The sequence below is a fragment of the Cydia pomonella genome, chromosome 13, assembly GCF_033807575.1.
Source record: "Cydia pomonella isolate Wapato2018A chromosome 13, ilCydPomo1, whole genome shotgun sequence".
NCBI lineage: Eukaryota > Metazoa > Arthropoda > Insecta > Lepidoptera > Tortricidae > Cydia > Cydia pomonella.
Genome location: NC_084715.1, coordinates 7,286,293 through 7,310,296, shown reverse-complemented (window position 1 = coordinate 7,310,296; position 24,004 = coordinate 7,286,293). Strand labels below are relative to the sequence as shown.

The window sequence follows — 24,004 nt, the reverse complement described above, 5'->3', positions numbered from 1 at the left end:
TGATGACATATGAGAATGAGACAGGTGCGTTCAGAACCTATCAAATTTAACCATAAAAACGCAGGGTATCGCACAGGTTATGTTTTTATTATGTTCATGCAACGAAATTTATTGCGTAATGAAAATAATAATTTACATTACTTTGATTATAAATATTAAAATAGGATCAATTCAATGAAAAATATCGCATCATGCGACATAAAAAGAAATCAGAAACTAAATTTGTTTAAGTCGCAGAACGGCTGCTAAGTATTTACTGTCAAAGTCGGATTAAATGTCAATGGTCAATAATATTAATATAGAGATAATACCTGGGATAAACAGTATTAAGAACATAATATAAATTTGTTGAATTAATGCGTGTGACGTGACGATACAGAAGAATTTGTGTTTTCATTTATTATGGAGGAGCCGGTGGACGTGATACGAGAATGCTCCCGTGCTGCGTTAACAGTGAGCAGAAGAACCCAAAGAGACGATGAAACCGATAACCGTCGTCATATCGTCAGTGAAGAGTAAGTTAAAGTTTTACTCAAGTTAAAAGCAGCTATACTCAACCTGCGGCTGCGGCGCTGGTTTTTATTCAGGTATCCCGTAGCCCGCCAGGTGCCATCCAAAAGTTACAGAAACATTAACGTTTGCGTTAAATCCGGTTCCTAGTTCTGATTTTTTGCAGGCTTGTTTATGATGTTGGCCCAATGAATAATCAAAGTTTGGGAACTCGAGCGCCAAACGTAACTTTGTCAAAAATCGAGAAAACTGCGAAACTTTCGTGTTTTTTTTTTCAAGCGATTATTACCTTAAAGGACTAGTTTTTGATAGTAGCTTCTCAGGGTGTTTTTAAAGTAAACTAAATTTGTTACGAGACAAGTCTAGAATATCGTTGTAGATCTAATAGTTTCCGAGATAAAACCTTTTTAATTTTATAATTTTTTAGAACTTGTATTAGTATGGTAAGCAAGTGCAGTGAGTATGCACTTTTATCTGAGGTGATGCCGCTTGGTGCGATTATAATCTACGTCAAACAAAGCTGATTTGGCCTGAAATCTACAAGATTCTACCGAGCCTATCCCCCAAAAAAAGGGAGGAAAGGATCGGCTCACCAGGTCCATTCTATGCTATATTTCTAGGGCAAGGTATATATTTATAAACATTTTTAATTATTGGCTACTTTTTACAAAAAAATATATGACGGCCTGCTTTCAGGTGAGACTTTATAGAATAAGGAATAAATGGGCTAAATTGACCAATTATTTATTTAGTGCACATCTCCACACTGTGATTCTAAAGGCCAAAATTGTCACAAATATTTTCATTTATTGTGCAAAAATCTGTTTTTTTGTATGAAAAGGTATAACGAATATTTCAAAAATGAAATCCTCACCCCTAAATAATATGAAAATAGGCGGGCCTCGCGCGTATGCTAGCCCAGTGTGGATCCGCCTATTGATATATGACTTGCCCTAGTTGCCACCTGGTGAGCCAACTCTTTCCCCCCTCTTTTATAAACTTTGAAAGACTTTATATCGGAAACTATTAGGTCTACAGAGACAATTTTAGTCTTTTATTCTAGCAAATCTAGTCTACTGTAAAAACGACCCGAGAAGGTACTATCAGAAACTAGTCCTTTAGGGTTATAAACCAGAAAACCCAAATCCAAAAAATTGCATTCGGATTGAGGTCACAAACTTGAATTATTCAATAAGTTTTAATATCATAAATAAGTCTGCAAAAAATCAGAACTACCAGATTTGACGCAAATGGACCCCATTACAAAAGGCGGTAAAGTTACTTGATTATGTAAGTAAGCAAAATAAACAATTATTGTTGTGCTTCGGGGCTAAAATGCAAAACCGTATTTATGGCCCTCATAAAAAAAGTTATAAGATAATAGTACATTACGATACAAGTGCGAAAAAGAAGTTTTAAATCGACACGAGTTGCGAATTACATATTCGCACATGTATCGTACAACGTTTTACAGTACATATGGCCCTTTAAATGTTCGACACAGTAACATAATTAAAATTAAAAATTATTTATTCAATTAAGAGTAATTTACAGATAACATATAGTATTTAGTACATCTTTTTAAGCAAATCTTTACCTGTGTTAAGAGGTACTGTTCTTTTCTTAGATCAACAAAAATCTTAATTGTAATAAAATCCAATGAAACAATAAATTAGCTAATTTTCGCACTAGTACGGTAAAATAGCACCATATGTACTGTAAAATATATTATCAGAACATATGGTGCTACTTTCCCGCATGTGTGCGAGAATGAGCACTTTCCGTGCATATGTCGAAACTTTAACGAGCCATATGTATTGTAAAACGTTGTACGATACACGTGCGAATAGGTAATTCACCACTCGTTGCAAATTTCCTATTTTCTGCACTTGTATCGTAAATAACTATTTTACGATACAAGTTTGACGACCAGTCTGGCCTAGTGGGTAGTGACCCTGCCTATGAAGCTGATGGTCCCGGGTTCAAATCCTGGTAAGGGCATTTATTCGTGTGATGAGCATGGATATTTGTTCCTGAGTCATGGGTGTTTTCTATGTATTTAAGTATTTATAAATATTTACATATTATATATATCGTTGTCTAAGTACCCTCAACACAAGCCTTATTGAGCTTACTGTGGGACTTAGTCAATTTGTGTAATGTCCTATAATAATATATTACTAACTAACACAAACGGTGTACAGTTAATCGCGTATTAAGTTTTAAAATTTAGGTACATCCGACGTTTCGAGGACGGCGTTGTCCCCGTGGTCTCGGAGAAGACCACGCCAGCCAGCCAGTCTTCTCCGAGACCATGGGGACAACGCCGTCCTCGAAACGTCGGAGGTAAATTTTAAAACTTAATACGCGATTAAGTCGCGTTCGTGTTAGTTAATAATGTGTAAAAATCGTGAAAGTTTAAACTATTTTATAGCTTTCATTTGTAGGGTGTACTACTACAATTGTATAGTCATTGTCAACTTTTAAACTAGATTGACCTACTCATAGGCTAACTATGGAAAAGAATACTAATAATAGGGTTGCTTTTTATACCACACTGATCCGCCACATACTTAATTGGAGGTTATCTCCAAATTAGTAAATGTCGAATTGTTAATATTAATGGAAAAAAATGTATAGTTTACCTCAGGTAGCTACTTCGATATAATGTTATCCATACACTTTATAGCCTGATAACTGGTATCATTTTACCATTTAACTGAAAATTGTTATTACTCTGTACATGAATTGTAAATTTTTATTCCATTTTAATTATTCATTAATTTTATCACAAATCTAATTGAAAAATAATTAAAGATTAAAAGTACGATAATTAATTCATAATATAAAATTATTTTTTCTAGCGTCACGTTTTTGAACAAAATTTTACATTTTCAGCATAACACCAACAGTTGTTGCTGACATAGCGACAAGGCTAAAGAGCAAGACTGCTGTGAGTGCAGCAGACCTCAGAACCCTGAAGAACAGTCTCCTGGATGACCAAAAGCATATTGAGGTGGTGCTGAATATACAGGGGGCTCTTCGGGGTCTGGTGAGGGAACTGACTGGTAATTTTTTTTTTTTTTTTGGTAACTCTGGAATATGAACTGAGACCTGTATTAATTATATAACAATAAAAGATGTGCAGGTTGCGGAAAATTTCCTATAATAGTTAGAAATGTTTACAGAAATTTCTGGAAAATTTTATGGAAATTTATATTTTGGAAATGGAAAGTTTCAATCTCCGTACTTTTATGAGAAGTTTCCGAATTTTTTCATTTTGGAATTGGAAACTTCATAATATTGTAAATGATTCAGAGATCAATCTTACCAACACAAATTACATGACAATTTTCGTAACACATTGAAATCAATTAAGTTAATACTATAATACTACATTTCTTAACAACATAATATTTTGCAATTCACGATGATTTTTGTTGCCAGGTCACGATGCTCAGCGCGCACTGCATGCAGCCGGCTGCATATGCAACTTATCCCTAGGAGATGCCCGCGCATGTACTGCAGTAGCACGAGCTGCAGGAACTTACCTGATTGCTGCACTTCCCAGCTTGCATAGTGAAATGGCGGTAATTATTTAGGCAAATCACTAAGTAATTTTTATAAGCATACATATATGACTGGGAGCAATACTACTAAGTTTTATATTAAAGGAAAAAGGGTTAAATTCATAGCTTTGGGCAAGACTCGAACTTGCGATCTTTCTGAACACCAGTCCGATCACTCTTATTAAATAATAAATTATTTTCAAACACATGTCCGGCTTACAGCAGAGGCCAAACGCCAGGACATGAAAAAAACATGTCAAAACATATATAAAAAATCATATTAATATTTTAATTCAAGATAATAATTACAACATTTTATAACATGAACATTTTTTTAGGCATATCTCCCAACCGCCTCAATGTAGGGACGTCTGATAAAGACATTTAAATTTCTAAATATTAGGATATTTTCGAGCACAAAACTCTTAACTTAACCAACTGAGCTACTGAAGCTTACCGGAAGCGTGCGAATCTTTCCATTCCTTGATATTTGTCGCTATGCGCTTCCCTGAGGTGTGTAAACAAGCCTACGGGACAGGGCAGCCTAGAGGTTCAGGGTGTTAGCCGCATAAACTGAATCTACCAATTTAGATCCGGCCATCGCCACTTTGTCTTTAGTTTTGTCACTTTTTCCTTAATATATGATATTTATTTCAGATAAACATAATTAATAAAAAAATAAGGGAAAACAATTTAAATATGTCATCTTAGTGTTATTTGGTAATCAGGCGACTTGCGCTCGGGCCCTGGGTAACTGCGCCGGCGCGTGCGCGGGCGCGGCGGCCGTGCTCGCGGCGCAGGGCGCGGCGGCCGCGCTGCCGGCGCTCGTGACGTCACCCGACGGCCACGTGCGCGGCGCCGCGGCCACGGCGCTCGCGCATCTTGCCTACCAGGCGGCCGATCATTTCAGGTTAATTGGTCATCCCCAATAAAAAATCGGCCAAGAGCGTATTGGGCCACGCTTAGTGTAGTGTAGTTACCATTCTGTCATAATAGACTAAACGGGGGCTATTAGTAAGTATCATATATAATCGCCATCAGATATCTCCGAGCGGACGAGGTAATGAATATCTGGACATGCACTCTCACATCTATCAAATAGAGGCGTGTTCAGATATTTGTGAGCACCTAGGCCGCTACTATATTTTTGATGGTGACTACACATTACAAGTTTTACTAAGAAAATAAGACCTTTTTGCAATAACTCAAAAACTGCTGGATCGATCATATTCGCTATAGTTTTCATTGAAATTATTTAGCAAGCTTTTGTTTTACGTTTTTTTTTTCATAATTTTTATACCTATGGGTCAAAAGTTAGAAGGGGGGACACATTTTTTCTCTCAGAGCTTTTATTTCCGACTATCAGAAAAAAATAAATGCAAAAAAAAAATATGAGAGGGACAGTCAGCGTCAAATACTTTGTAGCAACCAAAGTAGCCAAATAGTTCGGTACACCAAATATTTAGTATTATTAGCTTATTTTGAGGCTCAGTCAATCTGTGTAAGATTATTACCGACTATTTATTTATTAATATATTTATTCCAGGAAAGAACACGTGCTACCCATCGTCCAGGCCCTCTCTCACACCCGCTTCACACATTCATCGCTTCAACTACTCTTCCTACTATCGTGCCGCGACGATTTCAACGAAACCATCAACAAACAATTACTACTCAACGTTCTAGAACACGCTACAACTTCGATGGAATCCATAGATTCATTTCTATACGCTGTGCGGACGTTAGCTAATATAACCCTTAATGATCATATTTATAGTGTAATTACAAGTCATTTTTATATGAAAGTAGATGTTTTAAAGCAAGCGTTATCGATGAGTGATGATGTTGTGAAGTCTATGCTTTGGTTGTTGGGTAATTTGTATAATTTTAACTGTGATAATGAATTATTTATCGCGTTATTATGCTGATATCTAACCTCTTTTTTGTCAAATGTAAAAAATTTTTTTTTTTTTTATATCTTGTAACAAGCATTTTTCCCTGTTGTTTAATTTAAAGTTCCTCTTCAATTTAAGTATTGCAAAAAGTAATCTAAATTAAAAAGGTAAACGAGTTGTAATGTTGTTGTTCAGTCGGCAGATATTTTAATAAAACACAAACAATAAATCGCAATAAATATAATATCATATCAATTATTATTAATATTTCAATAATTATAATAGTATTTAGGTTAATATGGATAAGGCTACAATCATATTGTTTAAAAGTTGCAGTCCTCACAAACGTACCGGAATGTTTACATTAATGCCATTATTTGGACTAGTTTGTATGGTTCAAGCTAATTTACAATAGTCAAGTAACAGAATCCATCATCTTGTAGTAGACATCAGTGCCAGAAGCCCTAAAGGGACAGGTTTCAATCCATTGCATCAAAAAGGTATGTTTAATTTTCTTATTTTGTTATAAGAAAAGAAGATATCTCTCTAATACAATAACCCCATGTCTATTAAAGCTTTGCTTCACCTCGATTGTCGCTTTTAGGTATGTACGCCGATAAGTATCACCGCCCCTTTAACCTTTTAACCGTAAGTTTAGTCTTTTTTATCAGACTTCGGCGAAATGAGCTGGATATAGCTATGTCTTATATCGACTACGGCGGTTAAAAGGTGAAAGGCTTTGGCTAGGCCGCCGCTGGTGGAAAACCATATTGGGAGCGTGCATGAACTGTAGGAGGCAGCACAGGTGCCGTCAGATTTTTGGCGCGAGGCGTAAATGTGATGTTTATTGTTCCGATGTAGCCCACAAGATGGCAGAACCTACTATACACAAGAAAACACGTGACGTGTAAATGTACATGTGTATGGTTCCGATTCAGGCCACAAGATGGCAGACCCTCCAACGCGCACGGTCCCTATATCAGCCCAGTTGATATCTGGCACTGGAATAGGGAATATTACGCGAAATTCTGCGTAGGGGGCGCCACTGCCACAATCCATCACAATCTGAGGGTCTACCGCGAAACAAGAAAATCGAAATTTCTTTATCTAACCGCTCTGTCACTCTTGCGTATTCGAGCGATGAAGAGGCAGATAACTAAATTTCGATTTTTGCGTTTCCCGGTAGGCCCTTTGTAAATAAACCGCCTTGATGCATCAATGACATAATTCATTATCTGTGAAAACTTGTCATAAGACAGTTTAAAAAAAAAGTTACTCTATGGTTTTCGAAAGGTGCTAGTGCTGCACTCTGGCGGCAGAACATTGCAGTAATACTCCCTATTAGACATTGGATGAAATCGGATTACAAAAAATCCTCTTTAAGAATTCGTTACAAGTTCGTCAATTAATCTCCCTTCTTCTTCTTCTTCTTTAAACGTCCACGGCTACTAATATTATTATTAATATATGTATGTATATTTACACAAAACAATATAAACTTATGCAATACTAGCTAATATTATTGGCAGTTGTATTATTATATTTGTGGCCAGTGTATTCACGACATTTCTGTCACTTTTATAAGAGTTACTCCTATGGTAATGAATAAAACTACTAAAACAATGTTTTGTGATAAGCAATTCACATTTCAATAGTTTTATTCAAGTAAACATCTTATAGGAAGAAGAATCTGTTAATAATTAATTTGCGGAAGAATGACCTTTCATAAAAATGGGGTGACTTAGGAAAATGTTGGGGCTACTTTGATCGAATCGTATAAAGGCGTCATTTTGCGTGTTGAGCTAGATGTAATCTGGTAAACAGATGAAAATCAGCGAGAAACTACAAAACTACACGAGAATTACGATATAAAAAATGCAGTGTGACCCCGTTTGCTAAAAGAACTTTGTAGCATTCACCCAAGTCTTGTCTAAAATAATAAACAAAATGCATTAGGAATGGTTTTGGTACACATTCAAATTATTAACAACGATATGAACACTCCGATTCCATATAACAAAGTTAACGTGAGCTCTACACATATAGGTACAGTCAGCGTCAAATACTTTATAGCAGTCAAAGTGACCAAATAGTTCGGTACACCATACTAAATATATTGTGTACCGAACTATTTGACTACTTTGGTTGCTACAAAGTATTTGACGCTGACTGTACAATAAAAACATAATTGAATGAAATTATTGCATTATTTATATATTGATACACTTGTGAGGGCTGCGACCTAGGGCTGTGGCACACGGACGACTGCGACACTGATTGCGACCAAATAATCTCATCAAATCCGTTTGGACAACGACTAGATTCCAAACGAAGTCGCTACAACTATTTAATCCTGGCAACCTTGAGATCTAAACACGCTAAGATTTTAATATCCCTACAAGATGACGCTACGCTGACCATTTCAAGCTTTTATAGTATGGTACTCATATGCCCTATTTGTTATTGTATTATGATTATGTCTAAAATCTTGGCACCTCAGTAATTAAGGATGGGCAATTGACATAGACGTATTGCAGATAGCGTTCAATCTTTAAGTCCTATAATGACTTTTATGGTTCAAAATAAAAACAAGGTCACTAAGATCAGACAAGGCAATCCGGATGGGGGGTAGAGGGTTGCTATAATTTACTTGTTAGTGCAACTAGCATATATTTGTGAGAAACATTACTGTATAAACGCATATAAATCTTGCTAAGTCCTCGTAAACTCGTAACGGAACTTAAGTTACTTCAATACTTCAAAAACACTATGCACGAGGACTTTCGGCAATTTCGATATACGTCGACTCTTGTTTAGCCTAAATTATCCTCCTATTTACTGCCCCATTCACCCCGTATTACCCAAGATCTTTTTTTTAATATAAATTACTTTATCTTTTCACTTACAAATACGCTTTTCAGCTTAGCGCGCTATAGTTCTCCGGAATATTCATTTAGTTATAACTTTCTAGTTAGTTGTTTTCCTCCTAGATGGCATCGTGCGTCAATCCTGGCTAGTCGTCGGTGCGCGGCCAATAATGCGTACGAGTAGGTATTATTCAAAATGTTTAGCCCGTAGACAAACACGGTTTATCGCACAATATCCACCCATTTAACTCTTATGTATTCCAATACACAGAATGCAATGGGTATTTTACATTGCGGATCTTAAACCTTTTTAACTCTTATGTATTCCAATACACAGAATGCAATGGGTATTTTACATTGCGGAAAATATCTCTTATCGGGGCCTTAGTCGTAACAGGTAAAGGTTCGCCTTTGATAATTTTACAGTCTTTGAGCAGCTTAGTGGATTAATAATATCACTAGACACAATAAATCCTTAAATGTGAATATGCACAGAATACATAACACACTTTCAGTTTCACTACCTTGCATAACCGAACTTTTACAGAATGGTATGAAGGTAATGGATTTTTATGTGAATTCCGAATTTACCAGAGCAAAACCGCCCACGATTTTACTAAACCGGTGCTAGCTAAAACATTATCCATCCACTTAGCGAGCCTTTCACTTAAAATATCGAAGGATCCTATATAGTGTCCTTGTGTTTGCTTGTGCACATTACGTGTGGTCGGTCTGTGCGTGCTTGCGGTGCGCGCGCCGCTGCCGCGGGCGCTGCGCGGGCGCGCCGGGCGGCGCGGCGGCCGGCGCGCCGGGGCCGGATACCGCTGGAACAATTCATGAAGGTAACGATAAGACATTGCATAAGAAAATATTAGCTTGGAAAGCCAATCGTTGAAATTAATAAAAACAATAGGTGTTAAATTACAATACGGTCGGTCGTAAAAAAAGGGTCAGACACCCTCCCACTATTTATGTATGTATATACTTTATTGTACATAGAAATAAAAAAAAACACAAAAAACACAGTTACAGAGTAAATTAAATACAACAAAGGCGAACTTATCCCTGTATGGGATCTCTTCCAGTTAACCTTTGAGGAAATGAGCCTATTTATCCCTTGCTTTATAAGAAAAATTTGGTTACGATGAATATTACGCCCTAATTCTTTATTTTTATGCCCCAATAATATGACAAACGTTATACAGTTCGAAATTCGCTGTCGTCGCCGAGTGTCAGTTGCCGAATGTCACCCCAACTTTTCAAAGTCACCCCGGTTAACAGTTGTTTTAGTAATGGTATAAGATTCGTTATAAGGAATAGGTATCTACCCTCATATGTTATTTATTTGTAATCGTATTCACATTGACACATTACAAATAGGTTGCCTAGTAAAATAGGGTACGGACAGACAAAAAATTGTTCGTAAGTTCGCAATTTTAACGTATCTTCTACTATAATTTGACATGCACAAGGAGACAGTAAATTAATGAAAAAATATATTTGCATGTTTTACTACGCTAAAGTGTTAAAAAGATCGTTAGTAAGAAAAACTAAAATCCTCACCAAGTACTTGTGGCATCATTTTTGTAACAACGATTTTCAACTCTGGATATCTATTGCTAGAGTCCAATTTCGGTAAACAGGATTTCGTATCGTTCGTGCGTATCGGAACTAAACGGTGCTTGTCTGAAATATAACCAAAATAAAAACAAAAAAAACATACCACGAATAAACAAAATAACAATGCTAGCCTGTTGTGCTAAAAGTACCTAATAAAAAAAAATCACTAGTACCTAGTATGGAGCTTTTCTAGTACTACCTAGCTAGGTACAACTGTACCGTATACCCATACCCATAGATACATAATTACATCGATTTTTAACTTTAGGTTGTATGACAATTGCTTATTTTCGTAGTCGACATCTAGCGTCAAGTAGCGGATTTATAAGTACTGCTACTTGACACTAGATGTCGCGACGAACGATCTAATGCTCAACAATTTTCAGCTTATAACTAGAACTCTATTTTCAACTCATTCCGTGTAATAAGCTGAAAATTGTTGAGCATCAGACTTTTCGTTCGTCGCGACATCTAGTGTTGTTTAGTACCAGTAGGTACTTATAAATCCGCTATATGTAGCGACTACGAAAATAAGCAGCGTTTTGGTTACGCGCTGGGGCCCATTTCTCGAACGGTATTAATCTTATATTATTGTGTGTTGCCTTGGTAACCCATACGAATTGTCAATTCTTGGACTTTTAATACCGTTTGAAAAATGGGCCACTGGACAGGGGACGAGTTACCATAGCAACACACTAATAATATAAGACTAATCGAGAAATGGGCCTCTGGTCAAAGAGTTTGGCGGACTAGTGTTATTAGTCCAATATGGCGACGGAAACAGTCAAGTATTCACACCCGACTTCTGTTGTTCACTGTTCTGATTATTTAGCTTAATTATGCACACGTATGGCTAAGAAAGCCCAGTTTGTTTATCTCAAAGCCAAGATATTGATATATTGTATTTAATATCCAACCGAAGTTTGGGTTTCGGCCAAACAACTGCCAAACCTTCCGACCGCGGCAAACCTAGGTATCTATATTTTTCGGTAGTGCCCGGTCAAAGAACTGAATTCGGCATAAAAATTATGTTTCGAAAGTTTCGATTTCAGTCCGAACTTATAATACAGCAAAACCAAATCTTCGGTTTCGGCATAAAAACCGGTTGGAGCAAAGTTTCAGCTTAGGCCAAAAAACTGCGAAACCGGTTTCGGTCAGACACTAATTATATTTACCTGGAGGTTCGTCCGGTGAGTTGCAGGCGGCGTCCCCGTTGACGCCCTGCTTCTTCTTCTCGTACCCATTCCGAGGCCGTGTGTGTTCTGCAACCATCGCTAATCTATGCGGTTAATTTGCCTACTCTTGTTGAGTTCAGCGAGTTCAATATTGGAAATGCAAAATATTTTATGAAAATCAGTCACCATTCACAAAAAAATTCGTGAGTGTCGTGGAACACTCGTTTGGAACAAAGTTACCTATGTTATGTTATGTGCTTATGTTCATGTTCTTCGTGTCCGTTAGCCTTATTTCCATTCTCCTTTCTCAATCGTATGAGTTTTCGTGACAGTAAAATCTTAGACTTTTTTCACCTAGCAGGGCATAAACATAGGAACATCGTTCCAAAAACTTGATTTATTTGCGTTTGTTTAATAACAATGATGAGACATGAATGGGATACCAGTGGACAGTGCATGCGCAATATAAGGCCAGGTATATAAGAGTGCGAGTTGCTGATTTGAGATGTGGAGTGAACCGAAATAACTGCTTTATTGCAGTATAGTGCATCAGCACAATTGAATGCGAACGTCGAGACAGAACAGTTGCTGTTGCTGCAAAACATCAATCAAGATAGGACAGGTCGTCTGAGACCCCTAAGGGCCAATCGGGAAAATCGAAATTTCGTTATTTATCTCTCTATTATTCTTGCTTATTCGAGCGATAGAGAGGCAAATATGGTCAATGTGGGGAAAGCCGTCAACAAGATCGTAAGTCGCTTTTAACTCTAGGGTTGTTTACACATACTCCACTTACAGAAGATCGGTAGAGCTGAAGGAGTGAAGCTCTACCTTTCTGACTATATCTGCGCGACGTACGTATACCAATACGAAAGTTCTTGCTCTATGATCTTCCCATCAATAAATTGTATATGCCATTCTCCCCACATTGACCTTGACGAAATTACGCGGTAGACCCTCTGGTCTATTTCTTCTTGGTAGCCCTCCTTCCAAAGATTGGTCCCTAATAGCTAAACATGGACATGGACAGTTTAACACTGTATTGATGATAATGATAAATGATACTTACGATTAGCATAAACAGTTGAACGATGTATTTGCTGGCCGGATAACTCGGGTAAAGTCAGGGGGCGCCGCGAGTTGCGTTGCTGGCGTGCTATCATCGAGTTGGCGTACTCTCTGAAACGTAAAATCTCTGTGAAAACTTGCACAATTTGACTCGGGTATAGGGATGCCATGCATACGTCAGAATTTCCCTGACATGTGGCTGATGTGGCCCGAAGCTAGTTACCAATAATTTGATAAAAGACACGATACTCACTCTCTGCTGGGTTCCCTCCAGAATTCCGGCGCGTTCACAGGCGGGAAGTAACTGTTGTGGAAGCCGTAGGTGCCGTCCAGTCCCGACGCTCGGAGAGATGCATGCAGTGAATTCTTCATGCATTGCAGCTGTATACATTTAGGACAGATTAAATGGGCTGTTAAGGGAATGTAGGTACGTGGGGAATTGGTCGGGTCGATCCAGGGGGCCTAGGCAAGATGACAATCGTTCATCGACAAACGCCAAACGAAAATTAGTAATGTATCCGGGATGTCAGATGCTACGAAAAGTCGCGTGAGTATTTCCATACAGTATTTAAGTTTTGATTGGCGTTTTCTATCAACGATTGTGAAAGTGAATGGTATGCTGAGGAGACATTGCGGACCTGCGTTATGTCATGTCCAAGCCTATAACTAGCAGGAAGATGTGCAGGATCGGGACAAATAGCGTAGGTGCTTGGTTACGGGCGGGCAACATATCTTATTCTTAAATCCATATTATTCGGAGGCCCACACCCTATTTGAATGGAAAATGAATAGAGTCCGCTAAGTCTGCAATGTGTCGACATTACTTATATTATGTACCTAAGTATTACTAATGGCTCTGTGAGCTGTAGACCTCGCGTTAAGATTCATAAGCTTAAGAAATATCAATAACAACAAAATAATACTTCTTTGAGTCCTTATCACGGCGTACTCGCAAATCTCGCAATGGTCTTAAATCTCCTAGACGTTAATGGCATTTAAACCCTCGTATGCTCAGCAGTGGGCGATAAAACGCTATGATGATGATGTTGATGCATAGAGACGATTAAGTCCTTTATGCGAATTTCCACCATTTTAAACATTTCCCAAAAAAATGAAATGACAGAAAAAATATATTTGACTATTTAACCTGCTCACCAAATATTATGAGAATCGTTTAAGAATTCCAACCTGTAGAGGAGAACATCCGGATATTATACGAAAGCAGTTTATTGCCCGAGTCAAAACGGTAACCTAACGCTTCGGTCAATAACTCTTAAGCAATAAGCAGGATGGTACAGTTCATAATCTAGCACCAGTGAAATAGTCAATAGGTTATAGGTAAAATACTTAACGTTTAAAACAGTTTTCAATATTACATTCAAATTCATAATAGATGACGTAGAAAACTATTGACCACTATTTTTAACTATAATATATATTCCACATTTCGATATCAATGCTACTAGATGTGTCGTCAGATTGCTACAAGATGACTTTTTGAAAAAGTAAGTACTTAACCCGCCAGCATACTACAGAGGGAAGCGCTTACTGCGTGGCATTGAACAGACCTAGGCTGTAGACAGACAGCGCCGCCTTGCAGCGTTACCACCTACAACATTTATCGCGGACAATAACCTCCATGCGATTACTCATGGTATGACTTCACCGACACTTTTTGGTGAGAAATCATATCGTTATAACCCCCCAGCATAGGTGTGACGTACGTGCTGCGCTCCGTCGAACAGTAGGTTAGTGACGGAGCCGCCCGTGTGTACCTCTCTCCGCTGGCGCTCGGCGTCGCCCCGCAGCCGGCGCACGAGGCGCTCGGCGTCGCTGAGCCGCGCGCGCAGCTCCGCGCGCGATTCTGATGCCTCGCAAGCGCACGGGCCGAGGGAAAGAGACTTTAGTTTCCTGAAATACATAATGTCCGTCAAGTTAATTCAATTCGGCACAGACATATCACCCGCGCGCTGATAGGCCGCCAATGTTGCATGATAATCCGTTGTTGACTCCTTTTATTAAAGCGTACAACCTGATGTTTCACAGCCACGAACATAAAGACAATATTTCCGCACATGTCTGAGAAAAAATAATTATGCAAACTTACTCAGTCTGGGCATCAACCAGCCTCTGCAACTGCAATGCGCGCGCCTCGGCAGCTCGCGCCTCGCCCCGCGCTGCCGCTGCCTCGCGCTCAAGACGGGACACCTCGGCCTTTAGTTTTGCCTCCTATGACAGATTAAAAGATTTGGTCTTAGCATCACTCACCATTTAATGATAAGTTTCGACGTCCTGAGTTACGAAAACGCATGGTACTTATATTGGCAGCTCAATGGAAATATAGGTACATACACCTTTTTTGTCAAATTGTGATTTCGAATTTGTTCCCCTGAGAATTCAATTTAGAAAAAAATGATATTAGAAACCTCAATATCATTTTTAAAGACCTATCCATTTTTAAAGATTTTTTGAGTTTCAGTACTAAGTATGGGGAACCCCCAAAATTGATTGTTTTTTTTTTTCTATTTTTGTGTAAAAATCTTAATGCGGTTTATAGAATACATCTACTTAGCAAGTTTGAACAGTATAGCTCTTATAGTTTCGGAAAAAAGTGGCGGTGACATAAACGGACAGACAGACGGACATGACGAATCTATAAGGGTTCCGTTTTTTGCCATTTGGCTACGGAACCCTAAAAACGTATATTGAAATCAAATGATGTTACATGTGACAAGATATCTCGGGATTCAGTTAAAAATTATACCTAAACCTACGTGACAAGAAATATAATATTATGAATTATGATGCGTCTACGTAATTGATGTGCGCTTTTTTTACCTAATGGAATACAACAATGCCAAAACACTGAACAGGGATTATCGCTTTCTGACATTCCCTTAAGCAAGCTAAATGTGAAAGCTGATAACTGATGTGCGCTTTATTTTTTTTTTCACATGAAACAAAATAATATATTTTTTTACCTAGGTAAATAGAATATAATGCCAAACACACTGAACAGGAAATACCGCTTTCTGACATTTTTACGTAGGTAGCTAAATGTGAAAAATGAAGATGTTTCCTACCTCAGCGTTCTCGCCATTTTCAGCCGCAGCGGGCGGTGTTGCCTTCAAAGAGGATTCCTTATTGAAGATCAATTGGAATTGGAGATCTGTGAACAAAAAACATGATTACTTTTTTTAAATAAGTATGTACGTAAAATGATTAAATATAACATTTAAAGTAGAATTCACTAGTTAAGTACCTAGTTTTCAATGAGTTTCGAGAATTTGGGTTACCAACTACGATTTTACCGAAGCTCAAAGAGTATATTACTATGTTACTGTCTGCTAAGATCTGGATTAGATTCTATTTGCTAATCTTGACTCGATTGGCTTTTCATTATTTAATCCCAGAATCGTTTCTTATTGATGAAACCCACCGAGGATAATTATTAAAGCAGAATAGGAGTTCAAAGACACGGATCGATATCGACTCAATATGTGAATGTACGAGGCTAATCAGCCATGACATGACACACGCGATTATATTGAACTGGGTTAGATTTTTCAGTTAAAGCTTTTTCATCTGTTTAAACAAGTAGGTTAGACAATATTTAAGTTGTCCTAGCCACTTTACTACTAATATAGCTACCAGACGTTATTATCTTGGCTATTAAATGCGTGAGTTGTTAATAGTTACTTAGCTTGTAATAGAAAAATTACAAACAAAACATAAAAGAAAATAAAATCAGAACTTGATTCCATCAAATAGCCAAAATTCCTTACTCTAATTTCTGAATAACAAAATATGCACAGCACAGACAACATTCCATACTACCTACTAGTTTCATTGCGTTTATTGTTAGATCAATGTTGCGCTGTTCTTGTACGAGTTGTACGTAATCCTATAATATACCAATACGAGGACATTTGTTTGTTCCTCGATTAGATTAAAACGACTCACTAGTAGGTATTCTAAGTGAAACTAAAATAGTGCTTAGTTATAGGGTAAAATCGGTAAAATGTTTCGCTCTAGAACATATTACTCGTAGCAGTAAAAAAAGTGTCAACAGTCATAGACATACATGAACTGGATTCAAGATGACAGAGCAAGGCACTTTAAACATATTTAAATTTACCTCTACTAATGCCCTTGGCAGTTGAATCATGCACTGTTTTTTTTCTCAGATATATCCAGCGTTGACTTCTCAATGTAACTGACGTAATCACAACAATAGATCGTATATATAAGCAAGTTTGTTTCAGTCCAACTAATTGTCTAGCCTTGAGCCCTGATACGTATACCTATGCAGTTAAAATTGTTTATGATGTTATACTCGTATTTACATAATCCTTAACCGAATTAAAGAGGTTGATCCTGCGTGATCATCAGACACTGTGTGGTTTTACAATGATTATACGACCTTCAAATTTGACGACCAGTTTGGCCTAGTGGGTAGTGACCCTGCCTACGAAGCCGATGGTCCCGGGTTCAAATCCTGGTAAGGGCATTTATTCGTGTGATGAGCATGGATATTTGTTCCTGAGTCATGGGTGTTTTCTATGTATTTAAGTATTTATAAATATTGATATATTATATATATCATTGTCTAAGTACCCTCAACACAAGCCTTATTGACTGAGGGACTTAGTCAATTTGTGTAATAATGTCCCATAATATTTATTTATTTATTATTTATTTATTAAATTTTCTAGAAAAGACCGTATAATCCCATCTTACAAGGCCGGCAACGCACTTTATACAACCCATCTGGTCTTGCGGGTAGGTTATCCATGGGTGACGGTAATCGCTTACCATCAGGCGATTCGTCTGCTCGTTTGCCTCCTATATGATACAAAAAGGACTTAGAGGATAATGGTAGTGGTTGAATATATACTCTTCCTCTTAAAATCATCTGTACCTATATTATTTCACTGTGTAATCCATTACATCTCTGACATAATATTCCAATCATAACATGACTTGAACTCTAAAGTGATGATTCGTCAGACCATTCTTCAATGAGATTAGTTTGTACCATCGAATACATGGTTAACTAGACATAGGTATGTAGACCTTATTTCGCTGCAATAAGTACTTCTAATGACTCGTATGTTCCTTTGTTTGTATAAATAACAAAGGCTATTGTATCAATTGTGTTTAACCCGTATAAGTCAATTATGATGTTTGTGTTACTAGTAATAGATATCATTATCTACATCGCAATATTTCTTAGTATGATTAGTTGATTTGTGATTGTGAAGTGCATTTTGTGGTTATCTATCTGCATGATGCTGCATTATGATTCAATGAAAATATTAATAAATGAATAAACTAACGCACACTATTCTGTCAACAGTAACTAGGTCTATTTAAGTTCTGCCTTATTAATCTTTTTCTTTCCTTTTACTGAATGCAACAGGAAATGCAATCTTAGAGAGAGATAGCAAACTAGAATAGCCAACATCTTTTTTAATGAGTAAAGGAACAAGGATTTTTTTGGAGAGGGTAAATTGTGCTTGTGTGATATTCAAAAATATACACACCCCTGTTCCTCTCCCTGAGTGCTTCAATCTCCGTATGAAGTCCACTAAGCATCAGCCTATGCTGTTCCTGAAGAAAACGCACGCTGTGCTCCAAATGCGCGACTCTCGCGGCGGCATCGCCGGCCAATACGAAACCACTGCTGCTCGGCTCAGCTGGCGATTTCTTCACCTGAAAATAATATTCAATGTATTAAAAAACAGAATAGTGAATTTATAACTACTTCGTCAAAGTTCTTTAAGACAGAACGTGTGTTTAAATCGTATGGCGTATTATTAAATCGCTGATAAACCAGAATATGCGACTATGGTAGAGCAAAAAAAGTTTTATTTGTATTTTTTTTTTTGTTATTTAAACTTGTTGGGCTTTTTACATACCTGCTAAGTATACGAGTAACAACATTTTTTGACACGCAAAAAGTTGGATTTGAATGAAAATTTTATGACAATAATAAAATAATCAAATCAAATCAAATCGCAACAACACTAAATGTTGCCAAGCACTAGAGTATTTTTTGCTATTCAAATTACTACTAGGTCTAATAAAATTATGACCTAATGCCTGAGTAACAAACCATTACATGTAATTAAGTACGCGTATTAAAAGTTCTATTATGCAAATGTTTGCCAAAAGGCGGTATAAACAGAGGTTGTAAACGCGACGTAGCACAAGTTAATTGCTTTGCAAGTTTGCATGTTGAATTATGTTTTATACGATATTGTAAAAATATTCACATGAAATTCAATAGTATAGGTACTTATTAACATAAATAGACGAACACATAGGGTGCTACTGCATAATGTAGAAATGGGTAAACCGGCATATAAGATTCAATCAATTTTCTCAAAAATGAATACAACACCTTTTTGTTTACTGTCTGTGCTATAAAATTTATGTAACAATATTATAAGCAACCAGAAAATCTTACGAAGAACCGGATTATGCCAAGTTTTTTTCGTTATTTTGAAAACACATACCTACCAAAATGAGCTTTATCAACCATGCTCTATTTTCTAATGAACACGTAACTAATTATTAATTAATACATGACAAAAATTGGAAAATCTTGCAAACCCCGGATACAAATATATAATTGTGTATTTTATTTATTGGATTAAATAAATTATTTTCAAACCACATAATTGTATACCGTCACAAAGAGCAGTGATAAAGGATTAAAGACAATGAAATTAACGACATGACCATTTGCATTAAAAATCCAATGTTATACTGAGCAATATATTCAGAAAAACATTTTTTGAACAAAAATCTAGCCTTCTAATGTAATTGAAAGAGCGCATCTCTTGGAAAAGCCTGACATAATCGCTTTTCCGATACCCAGTGTCATCGTCCGGTCCTTTGTGTTGCACCTCGACCCATTTAACAGACGCTGCTTTTGCACTTATATCACTTCTTTTATCATTTTACATTTTCATATAAAAATATATTCTTACTCGTGTGCATACATACAGTAACGTAGGAGGTCGTAGGAACGTAATAGGAGGTACATCTACATACGTTCCTACGGACGTGATCAAGAAAGCGTATTATTTAATTACATTTTTTATATGGAACTGAAATTTTTGAACTTATTTTGTACATATTTTAAATATTTTATGTAATATTTGCCTCATATTTAATCCTATACATAAAACACTAGTAACACTACTATGGCAAAAAAACGCTCGCTTTAACAAAAACTGTCTAAAGACTGTATGTACATATCAATAGTGCTAATATTTATTTTCACATGTAAGTGCCGATTATACACTTCTACAATCCAGGTACTTACTTGCAGTTTAGTGAACGGTCCAGTCGGCACCAACACTTTGGAAGCCATCGCTGCGGTGTCGAGGTGTACCTTTGTTATCTACCTCGGGACACGGACGCGTATGTACTGAACCGACATTGGCAACTGCCTTGCACACTTTAATTCGCAATAAGCTAGTCCGACCGGCCTTGAACTGGGCTGATTATTTTCAGTTGTTATCCGGGTTTTTCGTTTCCAATGCCCGGGTTGCAAGGGGTGGGGTGCAACGTATCGATCGCGCCGCCGCACTCGGCGTACACAACACCAAGGACAAAAAGAGAGATAGCGGTGCTTCTATATCTGTGGCGGAAGGACGATTATCCTGTAACACAGGTGTTTTGCCCGGGTGGTTGCGTCGCACTATCGCTGACTCACTGTCACTGCCGTGGCGCGCTGCCAACTGTGCTGATGGCTTCTGCGAGTCATCTTCGACGATAATAGCTTTTGGAAATTCTTACTTTATAAAACAAACTTGGGTAATAATGTATGTACATGGATATTGTTTGCTCCAAACGTATTGTAAACAAAATACCTACTATGTAAAAAGCAAAGTACCTAGTTGGTTACTAAGTTCTGTGACTCGATTTGCAACCTCTTTATTTCCGTTAAAACAAATGCTACCGAAAAAATAAAAAAATGACATAATGTGGTGGATTTGTGAGCTATAATTATATACCACACATAACGCTTATCTCGTCGTATCTATAATGAATTGGGGCCTAAAAGAGAATCGTATCGCAGTAATTGCGTTGCACAAATGTGGGCACCCGCCAAACATGATTTTGAAGTTGCTTGAAAACCTAAAAATCAACAAACAATTTGTTTATCGCACAATTAATAGATACAATAGTACTCAGAGCTTCGATGACCGCAAGACCACGCACCGTTCGGACCCCAGTATAGTCCTCCATGTCGTATCCGACAACGGCGACCTTTACAATTTCCCCTGATGAGCACGTATATGGCTCGCGAAACCGAACTTAGTCTTAAATGCCCGGTCGCACTGTGCACAATAAAGCTGCCCTTGGTCGCATAAAGGCAGTGAAGGCGAGAATTGCAAGAAACCCTGTCCGGAAGCAAAAGTTGTTGGCAATACAGATGTCTGTGGAGAGAAGCTCCCTAAAAAAGTTATCAATGAAGACCTTGGACTACATGCTTACCGCAGACAAGAAGGTCATTTGCTTCATGGATGATTAAAGACTGTGAGGCTAGAGAGAAGTCGCGTGCTATTGAAGCGGTACGCACCAAATGGCCAAAAATTTTACCATTGAAGAATGTTGTGACCGCCAGAATGACAGAGTGTATGCAACAAACAGTCATGAGGCGATTGCGCCAGTTCCGAGAGTGCAACGAGGCCATCATCCCTCTTATGTGATGATTTGGCTGGGTGTGTTATACTCAGGGCTAACACAGGTTCATTTCTGTGAAAAAGGTGTGAAAACTGGGGCCAAAGTTTACCAGGAAACCGTTCTCAAACTACTAGTGGAGCCCTTAAGCCACACCCTATTTCAAAACCAGTCATGGGTCTTTCAACAGGACTCCGCTCCTGCACATAAGGCAAAAACAACTCAAGCCTGGTTTCGAAGGAACAAAATTGACTTTATTGCCCACGAAGACTGGCCGTCCTCCAGCCCGGACCTTAACCCCCTGGATTATGCCATATGGCAGGTTATTGAGGAGAAAGCTTGTGCTAAACCCCACACAAATATTGACTCCCTCAAGCGGGCCATAGTTAAGACAGTGACGGAATTAGACATGACTATCGTGCGTGCCGCTATTGATGACTGGCCTCGTCGTTTGAGGGCCTGTGTCAAGGCCAGAGGAGGCCATTATGAATGATATTGTCATATGTAATTCCTGATTTTGTGTACTTCATTTTAATATATAGTTTATTCAACTTTCGTTCGTATATTTTATGTAGATAAAGATTATTGCAGTAACATAATTTAGTAACCAACTAGGTACCTACCTGTATCATGCCTGTATCTTTTAAAACTGTATGAGAGCATTATTATTATGTTTTTTCATTGTTAACTCTACCATTAACATACTATATGAGATTTAAGACTCAGCGGACATTAACAGACTGATGTTAAGTTGGATTCTAACGAGTATTGAGCTTAATTTGACTAATCCGGTCATGGAGTTTAAACTGCCATAATTTTTTCGGGTATACAACAATCAATCTACGACTAAACTATATCAGGTGAACTTTTGATCTTGGACTAGTGGAATGAATAAAGCTCACCCAATTTAAATAGGTACATGTTTACTAATTATTTTGAACGCCTACATAAACCATTAAACACCTACTATACCACCTCTGACCTTTTCCCTGTCACAGTAAATTTAATTTAATATTTTATATCGAATGTAACAGAAAATAGAATGATATGGTTAATGCATGGTCTTCTTTACATAGGTAAGTACTTAAGGAAATATGTAGCGTAATAATACTCCAGAGACAACTAAAACGTAAAATTTATGACCGCTGAGACTAGGACATGCAAATACCACTTAACCTTATTGGCTTATATTTTCATGAGTATATACCTACTTATTTACCACTGGAATTAAATAAAGTAGGTAGTAAGGTTACATAATAAATTGAAGCAGCCATTTTCTATTAATTAGTAGAATGCTATAGCTTTGTTATTCTGCAAACTAGAGATAGATCATCCTAAGTTGGCGGTGATTTTGATAGCCCAGACCAGACTGTGCAAGTGTTATTGTAAATAACAACCTTCTTTGAAATTATGACGTTTAAATAATATTTGCACCGCCTGAGCTATCAAAATCGCTACCAACTTCTAAATAAATGTAATATAAAACTGGTCAAATACAATCTGTCATTCAAAATACATAAAAACTAGGGAATACATTCGTTATAAATTAAACTTAACCTAAACTAACCTCTAAAAACTATTCGAACAACCCACCCCGCATCGTTCCCAGCGCAAAGGTGCCCATTACGCTTGCCGCGTTTCCGCGTTGAACCGCGATGGACAATCTCTACGCCAGGAACGACCCGGAGCGGGGGTCGAGACCCCTCTCCCGCAGGCGACGCCGAGAAAAGTTTTCCCCTCCGCGCACCAGCACCCAGATGCCTCCACAGCAAGGGGAACGAACAAGTACTTTGATAACCCTGAGTACTTGTCCCTCTTTAGGGACGCTGCCTGCTCCTGACGACCGCACAGTGCGGCCAAGGTACGTGGCGGCGAATGTGCAATATAAAACCTTCTTCTTCCTCGCGTTGTCCCGGATTTTTGCCGCGGCTCATGGGAGCCTGGGGTCCGCTTAGCAAGTAATCCCAAGATTTGACGTAGGCACTAATTTTTACAAAAGCGACTGTCATCTGACCTTCCAACCCAGAGGGTAAACTAGGCCTTGTTGGGATTAGTCCGGTTTCCTCACGATGTTTTCCTTCACCGAAAAGCGACTGGTAAATATTAAATGATATTTCGTAATGTAATATGGTACCGCGTGCCAAAATGCATACGAGTCAAAGATAATACCTGAATTACTTCATCCTCTCCTCCTCCGTAAGTTAAAATTGCGGTTCTGCTCCATTGCGGGAAAAGCCTTGATATGGGCTGCATAGGCATAGACGATGTCGCCATACCGTCTAAAGGCCGGGCGGTGAATAACATGGTTTCGACACTGCGGTGAATTGATGACACAAATGATAATTAGTATTACACTAGAACAAAATCTATATCATTTAAAACTTAGCACTCTTGTTAAGTGAATGTATTGTAGCGATTCGTTTTGTAACCAATGTTTATAATTTTCACGTTATTTACCATGAGTTTGTTTGTATTAAAGACACATTTGCTTTTAAGTAAAGTAAAATATGTTAAAAGCGAGACTCATGGGTCTGAAAATCAATTTCTTTAATTTCATGTTACGCATTTGATACGATTTGTTGACAGTAAACAAATGCGTT

The 24,004-nt window shown here is 37.8% G+C and overlaps 2 protein-coding genes across 8 annotated transcripts; one reads left to right on the top strand and one right to left on the bottom strand.

Moving 5' to 3' along the window:
• The first annotated feature begins 106 nt into the window (after positions 1 to 106).
• Positions 107 to 6,493, top strand: LOC133524066 (uncharacterized). Its single transcript, XM_061859872.1, has 5 exons — positions 107 to 515; positions 3,409 to 3,578; positions 3,958 to 4,100; positions 4,808 to 4,989; positions 5,626 to 6,493. The coding sequence occupies exons 1-5, from the start codon at positions 403 to 405 to the stop codon at positions 6,005 to 6,007; spliced, it is 990 nt and encodes a 329-aa protein (XP_061715856.1). The 5' UTR covers positions 107 to 402; the 3' UTR covers positions 6,008 to 6,493.
• On the bottom strand, positions 6,200 to 23,986 carry LOC133524064 (coiled-coil domain-containing protein 74A-like). 7 transcript variants are annotated; one of them, XM_061859863.1, is made up of 11 exons: positions 23,862 to 23,986; positions 23,574 to 23,718; positions 18,251 to 18,419; positions 15,788 to 15,873; positions 14,812 to 14,933; positions 14,429 to 14,615; positions 12,958 to 13,085; positions 12,706 to 12,815; positions 11,637 to 11,735; positions 10,405 to 10,527; positions 6,200 to 9,665 (listed from the first exon to the last, which is right to left on the bottom strand). In XM_061859863.1, the coding sequence occupies exons 2-11, from the start codon at positions 23,706 to 23,708 to the stop codon at positions 9,559 to 9,561; spliced, it is 1,266 nt and encodes a 421-aa protein (XP_061715847.1). In that variant the 5' UTR covers positions 23,709 to 23,718; positions 23,862 to 23,986; the 3' UTR covers positions 6,200 to 9,558. The 7 variants fall into 7 exon arrangements, with proteins under 7 accessions (XP_061715847.1, XP_061715849.1, XP_061715850.1 ...); XM_061859865.1 differs by having other exon boundaries at positions 11,637 to 11,723; XM_061859866.1 differs by having other exon boundaries at positions 14,480 to 14,615.
• Positions 23,987 to 24,004: the final 18 nt, after the last annotated feature.

Coding starts and splice junctions, on each gene's coding strand:
- LOC133524066 (XM_061859872.1), top strand. CDS start 403: ATGGAGGAGCCGGTGGACGTGATACGAGAATGCTCCCGTGCTGCGTTA. Junction 4,101..4,807: donor GCTTGCATAGTGAAATGGCG/GTAATTATTTAG, acceptor TTTGGTAATCAG/GCGACTTGCGCTCGGGCCCT. Junction 4,990..5,625: donor CAGGCGGCCGATCATTTCAG/GTTAATTGGTCA, acceptor TATTTATTCCAG/GAAAGAACACGTGCTACCCA.
- LOC133524064 (XM_061859863.1), bottom strand. CDS start 23,708: ATGTTATTCACCGCCCGGCCTTTAGACGGTATGGCGACATCGTCTATG. Junction 14,616..14,811: donor CTGGTTGATGCCCAGACTGA/GTAAGTTTGCAT, acceptor TATGTATTTCAG/GAAACTAAAGTCTCTTTCCC. Junction 10,528..11,636: donor CTCACCGGACGAACCTCCAG/GTAAATATAATT, acceptor GTTATATTTCAG/ACAAGCACCGTTTAGTTCCG.